Source organism: Chenopodium quinoa, unplaced genomic scaffold (genome assembly GCF_001683475.1).
Source record: "Chenopodium quinoa cultivar QQ74 unplaced genomic scaffold, ASM168347v1, whole genome shotgun sequence".
Taxonomy (NCBI): domain Eukaryota; kingdom Viridiplantae; phylum Streptophyta; class Magnoliopsida; order Caryophyllales; family Amaranthaceae; genus Chenopodium; species Chenopodium quinoa.
Window position 1 is genome coordinate 1,234,418 of NW_018743066.1, and position 10,660 is coordinate 1,245,077.

General features: G+C 33.5%; 1 protein-coding gene across 1 annotated transcript; it reads left to right on the plus strand.

Moving 5' to 3' along the window:
* The first annotated feature begins 3,636 nt into the window (after nucleotides 1–3,636).
* On the plus strand, nucleotides 3,637–7,979 carry LOC110731292 (plant UBX domain-containing protein 4-like). The gene is made up of 4 exons (XM_021911134.1): nucleotides 3,637–3,968; nucleotides 6,429–6,711; nucleotides 6,818–6,916; nucleotides 7,269–7,979. Exons 1-4 carry the CDS (start codon nucleotides 3,808–3,810, stop codon nucleotides 7,641–7,643), a joined length of 918 nt encoding a protein of 305 aa, XP_021766826.1. The 5' UTR covers nucleotides 3,637–3,807; the 3' UTR covers nucleotides 7,644–7,979.
* Nucleotides 7,980–10,660: the final 2,681 nt, after the last annotated feature.

Here is a 10,660-nt window from a genome sequence, read left to right on the forward strand (position 1 = left end):
CATGTAACAATGAAGTCATGAATTTGTACTGCATGGACATCGCTTCTTTGTTCTTTACAACATTTCCTGTAAAGGGCAAACATCCAAAACGTGTTAGAAACAAAAATCAAAAGAGATGCAGACACTTGAGAACCAAGACAATAACAAAGAATCTGATCATGTGAATTTTGACAATTTGGTAAAAGATTCGAATTTATGTGGAACCACCTTTGATAATTAACGCGTGTTTAATCAATCTAAATAAAAAATAAAAGAGTTGGGTTATCACTAACTTTTATACTACGTATATGACTAGTCATCACGGTATGACAAGTTATTATAGAGATTACTCTATTTTTTACAAACGGTCACACCAAAAACACATTCGTCACTTGATTTTATTCCTAACTAAAGTTAATTAATTTAAATATGTTCAAATAAGTTCAATCTAACAAAATAAGTTTAAATAAATTAAACTCAAGAAGTTTATATTAAAAAAAATTTGCTGACAAAATACAACTTGAATATACTCTATCCACATTCCACAACACAGTCACTATCTTGGAAATACTAGTATATACTCCGTATTTAGCTCCATTACCGACATAAAATATTCATACTCGTATTATTGCTTTAGTTTACACTGTATTCTTGATATTTAGTCCACTAGCTTTAATTCGTTGGTTGCCACACCAGTTTAGATTGTATTCTAGATTTTATACAAGGTTGGTCACAACAGTTTAAACTGTATTCTAGATTTTTTTTTTCCAAGGAGTTTAACTTATTTTGCTGTTCCGATTGACTGAACTCAGCTGAACTGAACTAAACTTATTAATTAGTGATTTTTAACTACGGATTAGTGATCTTTGATTATTTATTGATTATTTATTACTATACATATGTGTATATACAAATGTACATATTATTATTATTATAATTATTAATATTATTATTATTATTATTATTATTAATATTATTATTATTATTAATTATTGATTATTATTATTATTATTATTTATTGATTATTATTATTATTATTATTAATTATTGATTATTATTATTATTATTATTATTTATTATTATTATTATTATTATTTATTGATGATTATTATTATTATTTATTGATTATTATTATTAGTATTATTATTTCAATTATTATTGTTATTATTATTATTATTATTGTTATTTATTGATTATTATTATTATTTATTACTTATTGATTATTATTATTATTATTGTTATTGTTGTTAATATTATTATTATTATTATTATTATTATTATTATTATTATTGTTGTTGTTGTTGTTGTTGTTGTTGTTGTTGTTGTTGTTGTTGTCGTTGTAATAAGAGCTTAAAAGAATGAAATTTGGCTTTATATCATTAGCAATATCATTAGACGTAAATTAAGAGCTGAACTGAACTGAACTGAATTTCAACGGAAGAGAACAGGCCCTTAGACCACTAAACTTTAGATGTGGTTAACTATACAATGAAGCCAGCAACCATGAGGTTGCTCAGTCAGTAATATAGAGATTATTCGACTTATGTTATAGGGGTTACTATGTCAATATTTAGGGTTACTCAACAGTTTAACAAGTATACTTTGTATATGAAATTACTCTATCAATGTTATAAGAGTTACTTTGTCAGTGTAGATTTTAATCGGGCTTTTAAATAACTCAATTTTTTTTCCTTTAAATATACGCTTTATTAAAAAGTTGAGAAGATCAAGGCATAAATGATAATAGATAAAGATTCTTTTGGGATATTTTGCCCCTTTTTTTCCATGCGTAGCATAAATTAAATTTAGATATCTCGGGAGTTATAACTAATTGGATCATTCATCTTACCTATTGAAAAAGAAGAGGTTATGTAACACATAAACATCATGAATTGAGTGATTATCCTTGATTCTCTATACTCTCATTAGTGTAAGGAAAACTAATCAAACTTAAAGTTATTTTATGGGAATAATTGTTGTGTGATTAGTTGATTATTAACTCAAGAGGCAAAGATCTATTGTTGTGTTGTCTTGTTGATATCACGGGGTACAAACATTTGGTATACAACTTTTGAACATGGGGGGTCCAATCCACAATCCAAGGAATTTTTATTTATTTACTTTGGTACAACAACCAAAGAAATAATTTATTTTAGTCCTATTTGTACTCTACACTTTTACTTATTACAGTCTACTCACTTTATCTGTTTGCTCGGTTGTTGTTATTGATACGCTGTTTTAGTTATGTTTACTATTGTCTATTGTGTAGATTTTTTCCAAAAAAAAAAAAAAAAAAAAAAAAAAAAAAAAAAAAAAAAAAAAAAAAAACTATTTTATAGATATATATGGAGTATCATTGTTAATTTTAGATGTATCACTTGTATTTACTAAAAAAATTGTAAGAGAGAGACCCTTCTCTCTAGAGTTTTTGAGTATAAAATAGAGCATGGCAGAGAAAAGCAACTCTAAACAACATAGCTTTATCTATTTTTTTTTTTTTTTTTGAAATATAATGGCTACCCAACTATTGTAGTTGGGTTCAAGTAGATGTTATTTTAAGTACATAGTATACTACTATTCAAAAAAAAAAATGTACATAATATACAAGTATTTTAATAAACTTACAATGAGAACATAAAAGAGAGATCATGTGAGAACTTAATTATTTAAGTAGGATCATAAAAGATAACGAAATGATAAAAAAAAAAAAAATTAAAAAATAAGGGGTTTTCATGTGAGAAATAATAGTTTTTAATTATTTAAGTTGGATCATAAAAGAGAAAGAAATGGTAAAAAAAAAAAAAAAACCAAATAAGGGGTTTTAATAGGGAAGAGAGAAAAATAATGAACTTTGATACTCTGTATCGACTGTATACACTTTGTAATTGGTACCAAATACCCATCATAAAATTAATATATACCCAAAAGTAGTAAATGATGCATTAAAAAAATAAATGGAGTATTTTACATTACCAAAAAAACAAATATATACAGGTACTCCCTTGGTATGTTTTTAATTGTCACACTTATCATTTTATAATATATAAAACAAATAGTGCAACATTTCTCTATTTATACACTTTTTTTTCTTCTCTCTTGTGAAATGCAAATCTTACCACTAGATTAAACTATGCTTGGTTTCCACGCTTCAATATTAAGGCAATAGATTGAGTAAGGATAAGCTCAAGTGTTTAAAACTTCCCTCCCGGTCTCAATAAATCTTGGGATCGACTCTCATCATCTACCCACGTGGTTCTCTAAACATAAAAAAATACGAAGTATACAAAGTACTATATATATTACTCTATTCGTTTCGTATTCAGCGCAACACTTTTCTTTTACATCTATTTCATATTAATTGCAATATTTTTATATTTAAAAAAGATCCACTATTATTTTATTATTTCTCTCTCTTCTCCCAAAAAAAAAATTATTTCTCTGTCTTACTAACAATACTCCTTGTCCCTAAATTACATTCTTCTTTCTAGCATTTATTCCTCACATAATAATAAAGAGAAAGGGAGTACTTTAGACGTTGTAGTAAAAAAAAAAAAAACTCTCTTTTAGACCCATCTTATAAATTTTAAACTTGGTGAATACCTAATATTGCAATTAATACCAAACGAGGATTAAGAAACAGATAAAGGATTACAGTAGCATTGACCAAAAAAAAATATCGGAAATACACCCATTGACACATATACACACAAAGCATCCAGCCATCCACGCAGTTTTCTCTTTCCTCACACATCAAACTATTAAAGTTTGCAGCAGAAGAAATTGCAAAAAAACTGTAAAAAAAACCTCAATCAAACCTTAATAATTTTCATGGCTTCCAAAGACAAGAAAACAACGAGATCTGTTAGCGGTGGTAGTCGACCCGCTGGTGGGATTCGAACACTCGCCGACTTGAATCGTCGCTCAAGTCCTGACTCTGATAGCGACTCTGATAACGCCCCACAAGAGTATTACACTGGTGGTGAAAAAAGGTTTACGCTTTTACCCTTTTTAATTTAATTTATTTGTTACCCACTTGATAATTTCTTGTTAATCTTGGGTTTTTGATCTGTTTTAGTTTAGTTTTTGATTTTTAAGAATTACCCTTTTGTTAATTATGATGTAATTGAGGCTAATTTGCTTGTTGTTTTGTGCTTTGATTGTATAATTTGATAATTTGTGGTTAATCGTTGTTGGATATGTTTTTGTTTGGGATGTTTAAGGATTGCCGTTGTTGGTAATTTGAATTGAGGTTTTTTTATTGTGAATCATAGAGTTGATTATTAATGCTGTCAATTGCAGGTTTTGGGTATGTTTTTGTTTAGTTTGGGATTATTAAGAACAGCCCCTTTTGCTAGTTCTTTTTGGACTGTTAATATAGTACGGAATAATATACTTCATGACATATAATTTTGTGATTTAGTTATTATAATATGCTTGGTTTTATGAAATCGAGGTGTATAAGTCATGTTCTTTGTTGTAAGATGTTGTCAAGCTCTCGGCTTTTTGGGTATGTTTTGGTTTGGTTTGAGACAGTTATGGGATAACCTTGTTAGTTTCAAGAACAACCTTTTTGTTACAGTCAAGGGTGTGCTCCATTCACCTGAAGTTCACTTATTTAAATTTATACGAGTATGATCATATCTTAAATTATTAGCCCTGTATGTAGCTTTGTTACTTATTTTATTGTAGTTATTCAACTTGGTTAGTCGTGAACTTAACTTTAATTGTACTTATTGGCCCTTTTCTGAACTTACCATACACCGAACTTGTGAACTTAGGTCTATTGAAGCTAGTGAAACTAAATAATGCTTGTTTGTGTCAAGAATTGCCTTGTGTTGTTGAATGCTTTTTTTTTTCTAGAAATTTTGGTGTGTAATAATAATAATAATAATCAATGCTTTAATGGCGGTGAGAAGGGGTTGCACCTTTATCCTTTTCTTAATGCTTGATTTTTAGTGTACATTTTTAGATTTTTTTTGTTGTTTATGATGTTGTTACCAAGTGTTGTCCTGCCATGATTGCATTTGTACTTCTGTTTGGTAGTATTTTAATTGTTGGTGTCAACTATTTGGAATTTGCGGCACTATGTACGAATTACAGTGGACTAGCTTTTTAAGTGTCAAAATCTGACGTACTTTTCTGCCAATATTAAATGTTATCTAGCATTCTAAAGACAATGGATATTGGGCAAATGAAAGGGACGAAAGTTCAATTTTTTTTAGTGATTGAATGGGAAGTAGGAAATCACAACGATGATTGGTTTGTTTCAAGGGTGTGGTGTAAGGTTAGTTATCCTATCTTTATAGGTGGTGGTTGACACTTGACAGTGAATGATAGAGCAAGTTTGATTTATTGAGAGGTAATCGTAAGACTGCAGTCTGATTTCCTTAGTTAGCGGCACTCTCTTGGAAATGTGTGAATTAGTTTTATTTGCCCTTCGATAAATCTTTTCTTTTCTAACTGCTAGCCAGACGCGGCATTGGTGGGTTAAGGGACTTAAGGCATTCTCTTGGATAAAAGTCAGAAAAGTGGTTCCGCGAGCTTGGATACTCGTCAGTTCCCTTTAAGTCATTAACTTTTTTCCCTCTTGCCTATGATACCCATGTATAAGGTGTTGGTTATACTCCACTTATCATAAGTTGGATGTCTGCTGATTATTCGTGATTGTCAAATACGAACGTGGGAGGTGTGAGTTTGCGTGCTAGAACCCAAAGCAGTTGATGAAATGTTTAGAATTGATTTATATCATCTTGTAATGAGATGTTTGGAAATAGAAAGAGAACTAGCGGTTGAGAAAGATAGTAGAATTAGGGTGAGAGGAGAGGGAAAGGAATAGTTGTATTTGAAGGCTCTCGTAATACCACAGTGAGCAATTCATTCTTGAGTCTCACTGTAATGTGACAGGATGAGCGGTGTTTGGCTGTAGGAAAGTTTTTCCGTGTGGAGTAGTAAAGTATGGACCTAATTGTAGTGAATAGCACTTCATGTCATGGATGATGTTTTCTCACCCAGCTAATGAGCTTTGGCAGTTCGGGGGTAGGGGTGCTTTTTTTTTTTTTTTTTTTTTTTTTGGGTACTTTAATTTCTTTATAAAGAGGTTTATTCTCCTCTCCTCTTTTGTCTTTTCCAACTTTAATCTGCTGCTCTGTCTAAGAGGTCTAGTATTGTTAATAAAGGGAACTTTAGATTACTAAGCTGGTCAAGTTCCTGTGTTTTTTTTGATGAGGTCATTGAGTCGCAAAACTTGCGAACGAGGTAAGAGATTCGAATGCTTGTGTCTGATACCCCCCCCCCCCCAACACCTTCCCTCTCTCCTGGATACTTCAGTCATAACTGTAAAGCACTATGAACAAAAGCCATGCAGTTGATTGTCGGGGAGTTTATTTGGAAAACCTTTTTGTATTATATTTTGAATGATTTGCCTAATGCTTGAAATTGCACATTTGCAGTGGAATGCTGGTCCAAGAGCCACCCAAGGGTAATGATGTGGATGCGATTTTTAACCAAGCGAGGCAACTAGGTGCTGTTGAAGGTCCTCTGGAGAACCTGCGCCCTTCTAGCTCAAGCTTCACTGGTACTGGAAGAACACTTGCATCTGGGGAGGCAGTAGCTGCTGGCTCTCAGCCAGCTGAGCCAGTTGTCCACAACATTGTTTTCTGGCAGAATGGATTCACTGTAAATGATGGTCCCCTCAGAAGGTTGGATGACCCTGAAAATGCATCATTCATAGAGGTAATAAATCAGTTTCAGAGCCTATGTCCCCCCCCCCCCGGTACGGTCCCCCATCCTGTTTTGTATCTCGTGTTTTTCAGTTACATTATACTTTTCTCCAATGCAGAGCATTGGAAAATCTGAGTGCCCAAAAGAGCTTGAACCTGCAGATAGAAGGTCTTCAGTGCATGTAAATCTCATCAGAAGGGAGGGAGTCGACTGTCCTGTGAGTTCTCAGTTAAATTTTTTCTTTCTTTAAGTAGCTTAATACTCATTGATTGATATTTTTGGTTAGCTTAGGATGTAGAATATAATGACTGTCTTTTTTAGCACCATGCATATTGTTGTTGTTTGATAATCCCTCTGCCAAAGTTTAATCTTCAATTTAGGCTATGTCGTGCATATAAAGTAATCTTGTAGGGCTGTCATTTAATTAAGAAAATTGAAAAATAGGTTGTAAGAGGGGGGTTGGTAAGTGGTAGATTATTTTTGGACTTCCCATTAATCCCATATATTGTGGAATATGGAACTGAAGGAGTGAATAACCACTTTCCTGATTTTCTCTTGTTTACTTGCAGGAACCTGAGAAGCGGACTGTTGCATTTCAAGGTGTTGGAAGAACCCTTGGCGGCAGCACTTCCTCTGCAGCATCCGAGCAAACTGCTCCTCTCAACTCTGCCCCACCCCCTTCTGCTGGCCTGGTTGTGGATCAGAGCCAACCTTCGACCCCCATTCAGCTCAGGTTAGCAGATGGGACTCGCATGGTGGCCCATTTTAATTACCACCACACAATCAATGATATCCGCGCCTTCATTGATGCTTCACGGCCAGGAGGAAGTAGAACTTACCAGCTCCAAACTGTCGGATTTCCTCCCAAGCCACTCAGTGATCTGAACCAGACAATAGGGCAGGCTGGTCTTGCTAATTCAGTTGTTATGCAGAAACTAAGCTAAGGTAGCGTTGCATATTCCGGTTGGGATTAAATGTTTCAAAATGGACATGTTATGCCAAATATGAACATACCTGGCCTTTTGTGCACTTTTTATGCGTCTGGGTGAACTGCTGAATCATCCTTGTCGAAAAGGTGAATCAAGTCGTTTGTGTGGGAAACGATGAGTATATGGTTATATGACAGTTTAGAGCTGGTAATTGTCTATGCATTTTTAATTTTTTGCACTTTCCTGATGTTACATTCTACCATCTTACAGTATTTTTATATAGTTGTAAAATGCTTTGAAATTTTCTTAGTGAAAGGGGATACATCCAAATTCAACGCTTCTATCAGGTTTAATGGCAAAAATTACAAAGTCGAGTTGACGCTTGAGCATGTCCATCTTCCGGTGGAACTTCTGTGCAATTTATAATGCCCTACTGAACTTTAGAATGTTTTTTTTTTTTTTTTGATAAAGAGTACTATTAATGAAAAACATGATTACAACCTAAACTAGGTAAAGAAAGCAGAATTACACGATAGAACATTAGGGGTCGGACCATAAAACTTCTTACGTCTAGAAAACCAAGTGTACTCCGTGGGCCATGATTAGAATGAATTTTTAATACAATACACATTGGTTTTCGAAGATTAACCAGAGATATGATATTCTGCGACGATATGAAATGTTTACTTTTAGCTACTCATACGTGTTCAAGCCTAACACGAACATTTATTACAACAAATAATGATTATATATGGTTACAAATGATATTATATGACCCCGAGATGTATCCCATAGAATTTCTATATTTTTTGACAACGGACCCCGAAACCTCCAAAATTTGTCAAAAAGCGTGGATATTAGCCTTCAATTTTGGAAATTTTTGACTTTATTCGCCCTGAAATAAAAATTGCCGAAATTTTTGTCATGCTCCCTAATATCCTTTGGGATTCCAATTGGGTGGGTGGAACCATCCAATTTGCCTTTAAACAGCCTATTTACCGGTTTATAACTTGCACCGAATTCATTAACTCAAGCCTACCACGAACATTTATGACAACAAATAAATGATCATATATGGTTCCAAACGAAATTATATGACCCCGAGATATATCTTTTTAACTCAAAGCTTTTCGACACCAGGCCCCGAAACCTCCAAAATTTCTCAAAAAGCGTGAATATTAGCCTTCTATTTTGGAATTTAAAAAATGCCGAAATGTTTAATATTGTTCCTAATACCCTCCGTTAGTCCAATTAGATGGGTGGAACCATCAAATTTGCATTTAAACGACTAATTTACCGGTTTACAACTTGCACTGGTTTCATTAACTCAAGCCTACCACAAACATTTTGGACAACATATAATGGTCATTAATGGTTTCAAACGTCATTATATGACCGCGAGATGTATCAAATAAAATCTCATTTTATTTTTGACACCTGGTTTCGAAACCATCGAAATTTCTCAAAAAAAACATGGATATTAACTTCCAATTTAGGTTTTTTTTTTACTTTTTTTCGTCCGAAAATAAAAATCGCCGAAATGTTTACCATGGTCCCTAATAACCTCTAGGGGTTCAATTGGGTTGGTGGAACTATCCAATTTACCTTTAAATGACTAATTTACCGGTTTATAACTTGCGCCGATTTCATTAATTCAAGACTAACACGAACATTTATGACAACAAATAATGATCATATATGGTTCCAAACTACATTATATGACCTCGAGATGTATCCCATAGAATTTCAAGATTTTTCGACACCGGGCCCCGAAACCTTCAAAATTTCTTAAAAAGCGTGGACATTAGCCTTCAATTTTGGAATTTTTAACTTTTTTTCGGCCGTAAATAAAAATTGCCGAAATGTTTATCATCCTCCCTAATACCCTACGGGAGTCAAATTGGGTGTGTGGAACCATTCATTTTGCTTTTAAACAACCAATTTACCGGTTTACAACTTGAAACGATTTACTGGTTTACAACGACCAATTTAATTAACTTGTACCGAACCCGACTTGAACCGAATTTGACCCATCAAAACTCGAATTTAACCCGTCTTGTTACTAACCTGACCTGAATTCAACCCGACTTGTTCCTAACCCGACCCGAATTTAACCCAACCTGTTACAAACCTGACCCGAAATCAACCTGACTTGTTATAAACCTGACCAAAATTTAACCAGACTTGTTAATGACCCGACCCGACTTTTACCATACATATTACTTACCCAACCCAAAAATTCAACCCAATCTGTTACTAACCCGACTCGAAATTAACACGACTTGTTATTGATCAGACCTAAATTCAACCCAAATTGTTCCTGACCCGATTTCAAATCACCTTAAATGCAATTTAGACTACCTTATTATTGTTGAACAAAGCATTTTGTCTTGGGAGACCAAGTCAGTCCAGACAGCAAAAGAAAGGAGCATCATCCAAAAATTTAAGAGTTAAATACAATATATATTTGTTGTGTGGTCAAAGGAGATAATTATCTTCCTAAATTATAGACTATATCTCCCTAGTAGATTGCCATATATATTATAGTCAAAGGAAATAAATAGCTTGATAAAAATGATAATTATCTATTTATAGTTAGTTGAACCCAAATATGACCTGACTTGGAAAAAACCCGACCTGATTGTAACCTGCAAATTATTAACTCGAACATAACCCGACTTGAATCCGAGAATGACCCGACTTGGAAATGACCCAGCCTGATTATAACCCGCAATTACTGACTTGAACCGAACCCGACTTGAACTCGAGAATGACCCGACCTGATATTAATCCGCAAATTATTGACTTGAATCGAACCCGAATCAAACCCGAGAATGACCCGACTTGATTATAACCCGCAAATTATTGACTTGAACCGAACCAGACTCGAACCCGAGGATTACCCTAACCCGTTTTAACCCGTGAAAACCTGAATTAAACCCTGCCTATTGTTCACTCGACCCGAATGTATCCCGACCTGTTATTAGCCCGACCTAAATCCGATAAGAAGTATGACCCGACGTGATTGACTC